At 42.3% G+C, this 15,025-nt stretch overlaps 1 protein-coding gene across 5 annotated transcripts in view; it reads right to left on the bottom strand.

Annotated features, from left to right (window-relative positions):
• SYNPO2 (synaptopodin 2) overlaps positions 1-15,025 on the bottom strand; it is a 250,065-nt gene that overhangs the window by 78,397 nt on the left and 156,643 nt on the right. The window contains exon 1 of one of the 5 annotated variants that reach the window (XM_075543874.1): positions 11,583-11,678. The exons of 3 other annotated variants lie outside the window; for them this stretch is intronic. In XM_075543874.1, the coding sequence (XP_075399989.1) occupies positions 11,583-11,654 (72 nt within the window). In that variant the 5' untranslated portion in view covers positions 11,655-11,678. Of the gene's footprint in view, positions 1-762; positions 781-11,582; positions 11,679-15,025 lie in introns of those variants that run through there. One more of the 5 variants, XM_075543876.1, reaches the window with a different exon arrangement.

Genomic DNA, 15,025 nt, shown 5'->3' on the forward strand with positions numbered 1-15,025 from the left:
TCACTAAAAACTAGTATTAAAAAAGATTCATTGATCATTACTGGTACCTGCAATATAAAAGTTGGAAATGAAAAAGAACTGTTAATTGGGAAATATGGCCTTGGTAATTGGGAAACAGTGCCAGAGGAAGGATTGACATGGTTAAGGATTTCCTTTTATTTGAATCCACAATCCACGCTCAGGGGAGCTGAGGTCAAGAAGTCACATTATTTATTGTTGGCCGTGGGTGTCTTTGAGTCAGTCTGACTCATAGAAACCCTGTGTACAATAGAACAAAAAGACACCGGGTCCTTCACTGACCTCTTAACGTTTCTTATAAATGAGCCCATTGTCTCAGCCACTGTGCCAATCCATCTCATCAAGGGTCTTCCTCTTTCTCACTGCCCCTCCTCTGTACCACACATGATGCCTTCTCCAGGGACTGGTCTCTCCTGACAACATGTCCAAAGTGCATGAGATGAAGTCTTGTCATTCTTGCCTTTAAGGAACATTCTGGCTGTGCTTCTTCCAAAACAGTTCGTGGCAGTTATGATACTTTCAATATTCTTTCAATACAAATGATATTGCAGGGGGCAAATTTGCTGTAAAACATCTCTTTAAAGCATTAAAAAAGAAAGCAAAGATGCTCCCATGAGGACTGTGGTGCCACTGACCTAAGCCATGATATTTGCAATAACCTCATATGAAAGCCGAACAGTGATTACAGAAGATCAAAAAAGATGAAGCATTTGAATTATGGACTAGAAAGAATATTTAATTTACCATGAACTTCCTGAAGGAGAACAAATTTCTCTTGGAAGAAGTACAACCACAATGATCCTTAGAAGTGTAGATGGCAAGACTCTGTTATCTCATGCCCTTTGGACATGTTATCAGGAGATGCCAGTCCCTGCAGAAGAGCATAATGGTCAGTAAAGTAGAGGATCAGGGACAAGGAGATGCTTCATGACATGGATCAAAACGATGGGCTCACACCTTGCAATGATTTTGAGGACAGTACAGGAGTGGGAAATGCTTCGTTCTTAGGACTGCTGTGGGTCAGAACCGACTTAATGGCACCAACAGCATATCCAGGTGCAGCCATTGCAGCGTCTGTGTGCAGTCGCATAGTCTGTCAGTGTGGGCTTCTGTGTTGCCAAGAATCTAAACAATAGGCTATATAATGATAAACAGAGAAAGAGTGAAATGATCAAAATAAAAAGAATTAAAAGACCTGTAAAACTTGCTTGCAAGTGTCAAGAGATTATTTCATTCATTTACCAAGTAAAGAGTCCTTCCTGCACCAGGATAGCACGAGTCTTTTTCTTTCCCCAGGATATCTGTAGGGCCCCAGGAAGAATATGGTAATTAGGCCTCTATCTTAGATGGTGTGGCAGTTACATAATCTACTGTCAACTTGAGGAAGGAGTGGAATCTAACCTGTCAATCAGATTACAGCCAATGAGGCCTCTCCTGAAGGCATGACCTTCTCCTGAGGATACTGGGAACTCCTGTCTTCCTCCCTGGAGGAAGGACACACTCTCTCTGGGAGACATTCCTGTTGACAAGCCACATGGTGCTACGCTGATGGAGCCAGAACCCTGAGAGGTGAAGGAGACATGTGGAGAACCCCCATCCCCACCCCAGCCTACACTGAGAAGCTTCCACCGCCACTGAATCCACAAGACTTTCCACCCACTGGCCTGTGATTTCCTCCATCCAGTGTCATTGCATGTGTTGTGTGAGTTTAAAGAGGAAATTATAGACTGATATTGGACATATGGGCTAATATGGGACTTAAGGACTTGATCTGGACTGTTCTAGGATGTTTTCTTAATATACAATTACTCTTTGATATAATGCTCTTTTTAAAAAAATATTTTATTAGGGGCTCATACAACTCTTATCACAATCCATACATATACATATATCAATTGTATAAAGCACATCTATACATTCTTTGCCCTAATCATTTTCAAAGCATTTGCTCTCCACTTAAGCCCTTTGCATCAGGTCCTCTTTTTTTGCCCCCTCCCTCCCCGCTCCCACCTCCCTCAAGAGCCCTTGATAATTTATAGATTATTATTTTGTCATATCTTGCCCTATCCGACGTCTCCCTTCACCCCCTTCTCTGTTGTCCGTCCCCCAGGGCGGAAGGTCACATGTAGATCCTTATAATCGGTTCCCCCTTTCCAACCCACTCACCCTCTACTCTCCCAGTATCGCCCCTCACAACCCTGGTCCTGAAGGTATCATCCATCCTGGATTCCCTGTGCCTCCAGCTCCCATATGCACCAGTGTACAACCTCTGCCCTATCCAGTCCTGCAAGGTAGAATTCGGATCATGGTAGTTGGGGGGAGGAAGCATCCAGGATCTGGGGGAAAGCTGTGTTCTTCATTGGTACTACATCGCACCCTGACTGACCCATCTCCTCTCCTAAACCCCTCTGTGAGGGGATCTCCAGTGGCCAACAAATGGGCTTTGGGTCTCCACTCTGCACTTCCCCCTTCATTCACTATGGTATATGCCTTATACGTGATCCCTTTGGCACCTCATGATCGCACAGGCTGGTGTGCTTCTTCCATGTGGGCTTTGTTGCTTCTGAGCTAGATGGCCGCTTGTTCATCTTCAAGCCTTTAAGACCCCACACACTATCTCTTTTGATAGCCGGGCACCATCAGCTTTCTTTGCCACATTTGCTTATGCACCCGTTTGTCTTTGGAGATCGTATCACGGAGGTGTGCAGCCAATGATATGATTTTTTCGGGGTTCTTTGATGCCTGATAACTGATCCATTCGGGACCACGTGATCACACAGGCTGATGTATTCTTCCATGTCGGCTTTGTTGCTTCTGAGCTAGATTGCCGCTTGTTTACCTTCAAGCCTTTAAGACCCCAGACACTATCTCTTTGGATAGCCGGGCACCATCAGCTTTCTTCACCACATTTACTTGTTCACCCGCTTTGGCCTCAGCAGTTGTGTCGGGAAGGTGAGCATCGTAGAGTGCCAATTTAATAAAAGAAAGTATTCATGCATTGAGGGAGTGCTTTAGTAGAGGCCCAAGGTCCCTCCACCACCTTAATACTAAACCTATAAATATAGACACATAGATCTATTTCCCCATCCATATATATATATATATTTGAATGTACATGTCTGTCTAGACCTCTATAAATGCCCTTTGCCTCCTAGCTCTTTCCTCTATTTCCCTTGACTTTCCTCCTGCCCCACGATCATGCTCCGTCCCCACCTGGGTTACATCTATACCTCTTCTTTACGTAACCTTACCCTTGATCATTCCCTACCAGGCCTGCCACTCCCCCCTCACCACCAATTTGGATCCCATGCTGTTCCCTTGTCCCTGAGTTTGTTAACACCACTTATAAAGCTCTTTCTTATACACATATGAGTGTCTATGAATGTTTCTCTAGTCAACCCACAAGAACACAGATGGCATGATTGTCTGATAATCACAGATAAGCACCAGAACCCACAGTGAGTGAGGAAGCACTTAGCTCATTAGGATCAACTTCACCCAACAATAATATATATTAAGTATCAAAGACAATGCCAAGAGAATATGAAGATGAATATGGCAGCATTCCTGAACAAAACCAAGAAATGAAAAGCTATTGCATTATCTGTTGCAAATTTTATTCACCCATTTCCAAGTTTCATTGTCAGCCCTTTCTTTCTGGAAAATAATGCTACCTCTTGCAAATCCCATGGCCTGCGATTGCAGTTCAAGTACTCTCTCTAGTTGCAGCTACATGAACGTGAACCGAGGTTTCCTGTGCCTGAGTCTCAGCTGGGGTCCATTCTCACAGGTTCCATTATCAGCACACTTGCCCATATTCTTTGAAATGAAATGCACACAGGAAAAGTCTAAGACAATGTAGTTAGCACATAAGTACATAAGTCAGACACTTTGTTTGTTTTCCAATGCTGATGTTAACCAAACTAGAAATTCAGATTAAGACAGGAAAGAGTTTTGGAGATTGGAGGAAATAGGAATGGACATGATTGGAATTCATAGTCAAGGTAGAAGCATGAAGAAGCCAAGATCAAGGAAGAGCAATGTCAAGGAAGACCAAAGTCAAAGGTGACTTGACCCAGGGCTGATAATGAATATCATACATAAAACTAAGTGCATATAACTTTGAAAAAAGATGAAAGTAGTTCATTTAAATAATATATCATGTCTTTTTCCAGGTTCTTTGTTTTTAATATTTTGGTTCTCCGGTATAATTGATTTAAACAACCTGTGAATTCAAACTTGATATAAATAAAATTGTCTTGACTTACTGAAAATTCTATTGTCAATATTGAACACTATGAACAGAAAAGATTAAATAGTCACTCTGCAATTTCTTCAGAATCAGCAAAGAGCATTTCATTAAAGGAAATATTCAAGTATTGTTTTTATTTCACTATCTGTTCTTATCCAATAATCTAATACCAGAGGATAAAAACACGCTGCCATTGAGCTGATTCTAACCATTTCAAGTGGGGATTTTAAGCATGCTTCTCGCCGGCTCTTCTATGATAGTCCCAGGAAGTTTCTCTTCCTGCTTTTGTTATGGCTAATTCTTATAGCCAGGGGGTTTAACAATTAAACACACACCCTACTCGCATGGTCCTATCCATTCATTGGTGGCAGAGACATGGATAGAAGGAGGATATTTAAAATTTTGCTGGTTTTCCTTGCATACAGTCATAATACATACAGGAGGCATTGATCTTCATCAGTAAGGGCTTCGAGGCCCCCTTTCTTTCAGCAAGCAAGGTTGTACAATTTGCATATCCAAGTTGTTAATAAACTGTGATATCAATCCTGACACTACATTCTTCTTCATATAATTCAGTTTCTCAGATTATTCACCCAGCATACAAATTGAATAAGTGTGGTGAGAGGATACAACCCTGTCAATCACACATCCTGATCCTAAATCAGGCAGCATTTCCTTATTCTCTTAATACAACTACCTTTTGGTCTATGGACAGATTCTACATGAGCACAATTAAATGTTTTAGAATTCCCATTATTCTCAATGTTATCAATAGTGTGTTATGATCCATACAGTCAAATGCATTGGCTTAGTCAATAAAACTCAATATCTGGCATCAGCAATGATACCCCTTGTGGCATATCGTCTTCTGAATCTAGTTTGAATTCTGACAGCTCCCTGTAATGTGCTGCTTGAACCATTTAAAAATTATTTTCAACAAAATATCAATGGCATACAATATTAATGATATTGTGGAATAATTTGAATATTCTGTTGGGTCACCGGTGGGAATGGCACAGATATGAATCTCTTTCCAGTTGGTTAGCAGGTTAGCTGTCTTCCAGATTTGTCAGCATAGATCAGTGCGTGCTTCCAGCGGTGCGTCAGATGGTTGAAACATTTCAACTGATACTCTGTTCATTTCGGGGACTTTGCTTCAGCTAATGGTTTCAGTGCACCTTGAACTTCTTCTTTAGACACCATCGGTTCATCATATACCACCTCTTGAAGTGGCTGAATGTCAAACAATTATTTTGGTACAGTGAATCTGTGTATTCTTTCCATCTTCTTTTGCTGTTTCCTGCATCATCCAATATTTTGCCCATAAAATACTTCAATAGTGCAGCTCAAGGCTTGTGTTCTTCCTTCACTTCTTTCAGACTGAGATATGCTAAGTGTGTTCTTCTGTTTGGGTCTGCTCAGTCTAGTCTTCTGGAGTTGTCTTTGGGAATTCTCTATTTGGCTGTTTCCATCAGTTCTTCCATTGATCTTAGCTATTCTACATTCCAAGAGAAAGTTTAAAAATCTCCTCTGATAACACTTAGGTGTTTTTTTCTCTCCTGTCTTTTCAGCAACCCTTTTCTTTCTTCATGCATGATGCTTTGATGCCATCCCCACCCCCCACCCCCAGTCCTCTGGTTATCAGTTTTCAATGCATTCACTTTGTTCTTGAGATGGGCTCTAAATTCAGGTGAGATACCAAGGTCATATTTGCCTCTCTTTGACTTGTTCCAATTTTCTTCAGTTTCAACTTGCACTTGCATTTGAGCAATTGATGATGATTTGTCCCACAGTGGCCTTGTTTGGGCTGATAATATTGAACTTCTCCATTGTCTTGTCCCACAGTAGTAGTCAATACGATTCCTGTGTATTCTATCGGGTAAGGTTCATGTGAATTCCAAGCCATTGCCATCAAGTCAATTCTGACTCATAGTGACCCTACATAGGGTTTTCAAGGCTATACATTTTTATAGGAATAGGTGGCCTGATCTTGCCCCCACACGCTTGGTGGGTTTGAACTGCTGATCATATGGTCCAATTCTAGTCCACAGCTCCTCCAGGACTCTTTTCTACGTGTATCGTTGCCATTTATATTATTGAAAACAGGTATTTGTAATGAAGATGTCATTGGTCTCGCAAAAATTCTACTATGCAATCTCCAGGTTCATTTCTATCACCAAGGACAAGTAAAAATCCTTCCTCTTTACTTGCATCTTCACATTTCGTTCACCAGTAGTTTCCAATGCATCTTAATGGCATATTTGATCATTTTCATACTGATGAAGTTCATAAATTCTTCAAGTTCTTCATCACTGGCTTTAGTGACAGGTTCATAAATTTGAATGATAGTTGCCTTAGCTGGTCTTCCTTGTAGGGACATAGATATTATCCAATCAAAGACAGCATTGTACATTAAGTTAGATCTTGAAGTGTCTCGTTTGTTGATGAATGTGACATCATTCCTCTTGAATTGTCATTCCTACCATAGAAAATCATATGACTACCTAACTTAAAATGGCCAGAACACATTTATTTCAGTTCATTAATGCCTAAGATATCAATCTTTATGTGCTCTGCATCTTTTTTTGAGGACTTCCTAAATTCAGAGTTTCTAAATTCACATTCCTAGATTCAGCATTTGTACTGTGTACATTCTAATAATTATTGATAACTATTCATTAAACCAACTATTTCTTCTCCATTTGAATCATGTCTTTTCAGCAAATGAAGGTCCCAGAAGCTTGGCTGCACGAACATCCTAAACATCGACTGGACTTTGAGGAGGCAGCGATTGCCTGCTTGTATTTCAGGTGCTTTCCAACCCGAAGTGTTTATCATCCGGCAGTCTCTCAGACAAGGTCCCCCCTGGAAGTCATAAAGGGCTCATGGGTTCACTTCCAGAAACAGAGCCCCTCTATCTTCTTCCTGGTCCGAAAGCTCCTCTGAAACCTGCTCTCCACCGATGACACCGCTGGTATGTCCAATACCAAAGGCAAAGGTTCCAGCAACATGCCAGCCACCACAGTGTGACCACCTGACCCATGAGTAGGGATTGCTAAACATAGACACCGGAATAAAGCCTTGCTAAAGATGGGCATTCAAATAGGCACGTACATTTGAAAATGTATCCGGACTATCCTTTTCTATCATTGCAAGAAAACTCTCATGACTTGTAGCAAATACGATCTGCCAAATTGTCACTTTATTATTTGAAAAGAATAAAAGCATAAGTATGTAAAATGTGTGCTTTATGAGCTAGGGTATTTTCTATGGACGGGCTCTGCTGGCATTGTGCAAACTCAGGAGCCCCTCAGCAGGAGAAAGACGAGTCTGTCTGGCACTGAGTGTACCTTCTCAGAAATCCAAAATAAGGTCCCTCCCTATGAGGTGGAATTGGCTCAATGGGAGTGGGTTGGGTTAATTTTCCATATATAAGAATTTGAAAATTTTCCTTTCTTTTTCTTAGTCAATGGACCCATTCTTCCTGTAACTGTACACGAGAGGACCCGAGAGTCAGCCAGCTGCACCACTCCCAGGGCACCGACCACCCTGGCCACCCAGGAACGGCACTCTCTGCAGTACCTAAAGCCTGGGGGCGGGGGGGTAGATCTCATGGGGGCCAGGAAATTGGAGTTGTTTTTACTGTGAAGACAGAATGAAGAAACATTTGTGGAACAAAAAGTCCACATGGAATGTGTCAATAAGATTCTGCTTGCCCTCATTTGAAATCCTAGGCCCAGGGAATGAGTGCAGGATCTTCGTGTTGAGGGCTAGTCTACAGCTGTCTCAGCAGACGCCGAGAGAGATCACGGACCTTCTGTGCATATGTCATATTTGAACTGCGTGAAGATGAATTAAACGTTTGCTTTTTTCCCTGTTTGCTCACTTTTATTCCCCCCCCCCCTCTCTCTCTCCTGTCCCTCCCTTCCTCTTCCTCCTGGAATCCAGCACTGGCAACAGACACAGGCATGAGGTCACAGGACTCAAAATATGGTCATGGTATGAAGGCTGCGGCAGCATAAATTTCTCAACAGCATTTCAGCACCGCACCGCAGTGCCGAGAAGGGGACCTTGTGTAATGTGAGCAACTATGCTATTCCAGGCCGTCACCCAGGGTGGTGATCCGTGTGTGTGTGTGTGTGTGTGTGTGTGTGTGTGTTCTGCAGTTTCCTATTTTATATGGCTGTCATACAAAAGCCTTCCTCGGCTTGCAGTGCCAAAAGAAGAACCGACTCTCACCTATTAGCCAAGGCTTTGACCTTAAAAGCAAAGCGTGTCCGTCTCCACCTAACCCGGGAAGGGGGAGGGGAGGGGGAGGAGAGGCAGCTCCTCTTCCAGAGCAAAGGGACAATTCCTTAGACCTCGTGCATGTGTCAGTTTCTTGATCCTTATCACCTCAGTAAACCACCAAACCTGCTACCTGGCAGGGAAGATCGCTGGAGTGATGATGGGACAGCTCTGCTCACTTAGCACCCAGTGCTCTCCTACTGGTTGATTAAGGGACCCTCGCTGCCTCCCCTCCCCCCCCCCCAGACTCATCATATTCTGAATCTTTCTGTCCCTTAAGGGGGCCGGTCCTTGAAGTTCTGTAACTGTTTTGTTGCCAGTCCCTCTATTGGAAGTTGACTTCCTAAGCCAGACATGGTGATATTGAAAATCTCTACTTTAAAACCTTTAACATGTACCAGCCAACCGTGCAGTAATATACAGATAAGAGAGGGCCCCCCCCCAAAATGTATATATATATGGCACATTCACAGTTAAAAAGAGAGAGAGAGAGAGAGAGAGAGAGAGAGAGAGAGAGAGAGAGAGAGAGAGAAAGGTCCCAAAGAGACTCATTGGTGGGCGGCATCTTCCCTATGTTCCCCAGAATGTCCCTCCTGTCTTTTAATCAATATTTTTTTTGCAAGCCCAATCAAATGGCACCTTCTCCCGGAAGCTTTTCCCCTGATGACCCTCCTGTGCTAGGCAAGCAGAAGTATTTTCAGTCTCTGAAGTCAGTGAAAAGTCACTCAAAATTTCCTTCTAGCTCCCTAAATTTAAACCAAGTACTAAAATACTGAGACATATTCAAATGTGGGTAACAGCTAATACGTATGTAAGCTTGTTTGTTCATATGTCCATATACGAGAGTCCACTGGATGCTGAGAAGCGAGAATTAAAACTTCCCAAATTTTTCCTGAGTAATTTTTCTAGCCCCAATCACATACCATGATATAAAAAAGATACAATGCACCCTAAAATCCATTTGTCTGCTCACCAAAGAGGAAGATTTTGCCTTTAAAATGTGTTTCCCTGCTTAGTCGTTACAACCACACAAATACTGACTCACCAGTAGAGCACCTCGCTAAATTCATAGCTCTGCACACACAAAGGTAGTAAAGTTGGGAATAGGACTGAATCAAATGAGATCACATATTAAAAATATCTAACAGTTCTGGGTCTTCTAAGTTCCCGTGGTTAACTCTAAGGTTAATTACAAGCCTTTGTCATTTCCATCAGTCACATTCAGAAAATTGTGATTGGAAAGATGGGCAGTTCCCCAAGTTCTGGCTGGCTGCCCAATCTCAGAAGCAGAACTCTGTACTTCTATAGCTCCGTGCCAAGCCCAGGGTGATTTCTCCTAATCTTCTTGCTTCTGTCATTACCCAAACACAATCTCTTCCAGTAGGCTTGCCTCGTCTTCTTCCTTGATGCCCTACATTGGTAGGAGTCAGGGACACTGGGGGTCTTGGAAGTAAGGGAAAAAAGGTAGTTATCTGAGAAAATTAAAACCAAATCTACTGCCATTGATTTGGTTCTGACTCACAGCAACCCAATAAGACAGAGAAGAACTTCTCATTGTGGCTTCTGAGATCATCTTTATGGAACAGACAGCCTCATCTTTCTTCTGAGGAGGGGCTGGTGGGTTTGAACCCCAGACCCTGCTACTAGCAGTCAACACCCAATCTATCACGCCGCCTAGACTACTAATAGAGGAGAACAGAAAGATCCAAAGTTATTTAAGAAAATCAGACAGAGATCAGACCAGGACAAGCTAGTGGAGTGTATTAACACGTCTAGGAAAGAATGTGGCGTTCTCAGTGGGCTAGCCAGAAATAGAAATAAGAACAGACCAACAGTGCCCATGCAAACTCTGTCCAGAAGAGAAGCCACCCAGACCAAGGATTCCACCTGCCCTGCGCAAGAACCAGGCGTGCTCCAAAGGTGGAGGTGAGCTCAACAGGCATGAAGAGTTGAACCATTCAGCTCCCTCTTTGCTACTGTTCCAGCTTTACGTAATAATGTTTCTTCTAAGGGAAACTGACCAGAAGATGCAAGCATTCAGGTTTATTGTGAGTTCTCCCCACCCCCTGCCCCCCTTTATCCAATAGAAGCTGTCAGAAGTCTGGTCCTGCTTCCCTCTTCCCCGTCTTCACATAGCATGCGTTAGTATGTCCACAGCTCATTATCGCGGGAACAATGACAACATGACATTTCAGACTCTTCATGCTTGAGAGTCAACCTCTGAGCAGTTCTGAATTTAGGAAAGAAAGACCACCTTAAGAGCCTTTTAGCAGTGAGCTCATCATTTTTCTCTACTTTTCCAGACCTTCTGTGAAATTTTAGCTAAAATTAATTGACCTCCTCTACCTTTGAGTAGTAAGTCTTCTCCAAGCTTGATGTTGGGTTCTTCTTCACAGAGTCTGCTTGTTCAGCATTCAGATGGAATAAGTGTGGTGACAAGACAAACTTGTGAAATATATTTTTCTGGATTTTAAACCAATTATCCCCTAGTCTATTTGAGCAACTGCCTCATAGTCTATGCAAAGGTTCAACACAAGTAAAATTACATGTTCTGAAATGTGTTCTTTGCAATGTTAGCCATAATGTGTTAGGAGCCACATAATCAAATGCTTTGCATAGTCATAATCAAATGCGTTGCACAGCACAACATCTTTCTTGTATTCCCTATTATCTTTAAAAAATCATTTTATTAGGGGTTCATACAAGTCTTATCACAATCCATACATACATCAATTGTGTAAAGCACATTTGTATATTCATTGCCCTCATCATTCTCAAAACATTTGCTCTCTACTTAAGCCCCTGGCATCACCTCCTCATTTTTCCCCTCACTCCCTGCTCCCCCTCCCTCATGAACCCTTGATAATTTATAAATTATTATTTTGTCATATCTTGCCTTGCCCTGTCTCCCTTCACCCACTTTTCTGTTGTCTGTCCCCCAAAGAGGAGGTCACATGTAGATCCTTGTGATCAGGTCCCCCTTTCCATCCCACCCTCCCTCTATGTTCCCAGTATCGCCACTCACACCACTGGTCCTGAAGGGATCATCCGCCCTGGATTCCCTGTGCTTCTGGTTCCCATCTGTACCAGTGTCCATCCTCTGGTCTAGCCAGACTTGCAAGGTATAATTGGTATTCCCTATTATCTTGTATTCTTAGCCAACATCCCTGTGACATCATTCACTGAATTCCTTGTTTCACATCCTCTTTTGAATCTGCTTTGAATTTCTAGCAATTCCATGTTGATGTAATGTTATATGCAGAGAATACAACTTTCCTTGCTAAAAGTGAAGAGGACTTGGAGCACTTTCTGATGCAGAGCAAAGACTACGTTTCCCAGTATGGATTACACTTTAACACAAATAAAACAAAAATCTCTACAACTGCAACTATCAAGATCATCATTGTAAAAGTAGGGAAAAACTGAAGGGCCCTACTACTTGACATAAATGTACTATCAAACATAAATGAAAACACGCAAACAGCAGAAGACAAATTAGATGACTGGAAACGCTTAGAAAATTAGACACTTATATAGTAGGTGTTTTCATCAAAAGAATAAAAAGAGAACCCACAGGCTGGGGGTGAGTGGGAAATTGGCAATGACAGGTGAGTGGGAATTCGACTAGTTATTGATATTTCATTAAGTTGATACCAACTCTTAATAACCCTATGTAGAATTTCTGAGACTGAAAAGCTTAACCAGAGCAGATAACTTTATCTTTCAGCCAGAAAGCGGCTGGTGGCTGTGAACCAGTTAGCAGCCCAGTGTTATCTCACAGTGCCACCCAGCTCCTTCTCCAAAACCAAAGACGAGGAAAGAGACCTTGAGAGTAGGTTATTACCTAAAAACAAAACCTTACCCGCAAAGGGAACTAATAAGAATAGTTTCTGATTTCTCAGCAGAAAATACCCAGGAAAGAAGGCAATGGGATGACACATAGAACATTAAAAAAATTCCACACAGGAGTCACATACCATCAAAATTGTCCCTCAAATGTGGTGAGATTAGGACTTTTCCTGGTAAATACACATGAAAGAAATTTGTGTGGGAAAAAAAAAGCAAAACAGTTCCACCTTACAGGGAATAATAAAAGGAGTTCCTCAGATGGAATCAACCATAAACTCACTGCCAGCAAATCAATTCTGACTCATAGCGACCCTATCGGACAGGGCGGGACTGCCTCTGTGAATGTCCAAAACTGTGACCATTTATGGGAGTACAAAGCATCATTTTTCTCCCATGGAGCACCTGGTGGTTTAAAACTGCCAACCTTGTGGTTGGCAGCCCAAATACATCACCACTAAATCACCAGAGCTACCTTAAAATAAAAAATAATAGACAAAAATCTGATGTTAGCATACATGACTAAATCAGCCAGGACTCAACACAGATACAGAAGTGGCTAAAGTAAAGCAAGATGTGGAACAAGGGATACCATTGCTGATTTCAGATGGATATTGGTTGAAAGCCAAGAATACGCAAAAGATGGTTACTTGTGTTTTATTGACTGTGCCAAGGCATCCAACTGCGTGGACCATAAGAAACTAGATAACCATGATAAGAGTGGGAATTCCAGAACACGTCATTGTGCTCCTGAGGCAGGAGATGGACGGATAAAGTGACTGTAACAAGACTCAAACATAACAATTGTGCGGGTGGCATTGGGCAAGGTGGGGTTTCAGTCTGTCGTGTATAGGGTTGCTATGATCTGGAACTGACAACAGCAGTCGGTAGTCCAGTGGTTAAGTGTGTCATTGCTAACCTAAGGGTCAGTGGTTCCAAACACCAGCCACCAAGGGTCTGCTTCTGTAAATATCACACTCTTAGTAACTGGAAACCATATGGCGCAGATCCAATCTTTTCTATGAGGTCTTTCTGAGTTCGAATCAACTCTAAAGAAATGAGTTTCTGAGTTTGGTTGGTGAACTATCATGATGTTAGTGGATATAATTATGTTAATGCCATGTATTATGTAATACTTTCACTGCTTAAAGCACTAGTCTCTCTCTATTTTTAATACAAATGCATCGAACCTTCAAGACAGGTGCAGGGGCAGTAACTTATTGAATGTGGCTCTTCTAAACAAAGTCTCTAACTTTCACCACAGAATCTTTCCCTGAAGGTGTCTGGTTGAAGATGGTGGAAGATACTGATAGGAATCTCCTGTGAGTAATTGTGAACAGGATGATCTGGTGTGCTGTCCTGCTGTGTATAAAATGAGCCCTCTGAGAATCAGGAGAAGGAGTCTCATTACCAGCGAGAGCCAGGAGTAGAGAGCGTTCGATAGACCCCAGATCCCTGTGCAGTGAGCCTCTTGGATCCAGATGACCGCTACAACACCAGAAAAGCAGCCGCAAAACCAGAGCCAGAGTATGGAATAAAGTGATGGGGTTTTCCCAACCCACAGAGTAAGTAAAGATGAATGCTTTTGTGCAGGATGCTCGCTTGTGGAGAGTGGTGCCTCTGGGCACTTAGTTGGGGAAGTTGGGTGTGCTGACCCACAGAAGTAGAGCTGAGTGCCTTCGGGCTGAGGCGTACTGCAGTGGGGAATGCATCTGGGCACTTCAGGGAGCTGGGTTTGCTGACCCATAGAGCTTCAGGTGAATGCCTTTGATCTGAGACTTATGGCAAAGTGGTATGCCCTTTGGACATTTATTAGCAGACATTACAGATTTACAGACTTTGTAACCTGTGCTGATTAACAACTCAAGCCTGAGCATTTCGCATTGGCTTTACAAGTTGTTAACTTCCTTAATAAATGCTTTAATCATGAATTTTGTCTGTGGGTTTCTGTGAAACCATTGCAATGGATATTAGAACCCCAAGAAATAAAATAGCAAACATTAATTAGGACATTTCAGTAGGTGCTCTGATTACATCCATTACAGGTGAGAAAACTGAGGTACAGAGTGAGTAAGTCATTTTCTAGAGACCTCATAGTTACCAGCTAGGTAGAAGCAGAATTAAGATCTACCCCCAGGCAGTGTCAAAGCTTACAAAAACACACTGCACTACCGCTCTCAAAGAAGGGCCTATGGAATCAGAAAAATGTTTGTTCAAATAGTTTCTACATTTATGGGCAAGGTATTTCATCACTGAGCTTCAGTTTTCTCATGTGTAAAATGGGAGTAATAGGCATATCCCACATGGTTGTTGAGACAAATAACCTACATAACTCATCACAGTAATAGGTGAGCTACGATGATAACTATCTACCACCCACCAGCGAGTTTGCCATTCTGTGATGACTTGCAATCTGTTACATTGCTGGAAGCTATGACACTGGAATTTTAAGTAGCAGGGTCACCCATAGTGGGTGGTTTTCACAGAAATTCAGGACTAAGATGGACTCTGAAGAAAGGTCTGGTGGCCAGCTTCTGCAAATCATCTAATGAAAACCTTATTGATAAGCAAATGTCTCCATAGGCTTAAGTTTTTTTTACATCTCTCATCCATATAATCCCA

Source organism: Tenrec ecaudatus, chromosome 3 (assembly GCF_050624435.1).
Source record: "Tenrec ecaudatus isolate mTenEca1 chromosome 3, mTenEca1.hap1, whole genome shotgun sequence".
Taxonomy (NCBI): Eukaryota; Metazoa; Chordata; class Mammalia; order Afrosoricida; family Tenrecidae; genus Tenrec; species Tenrec ecaudatus.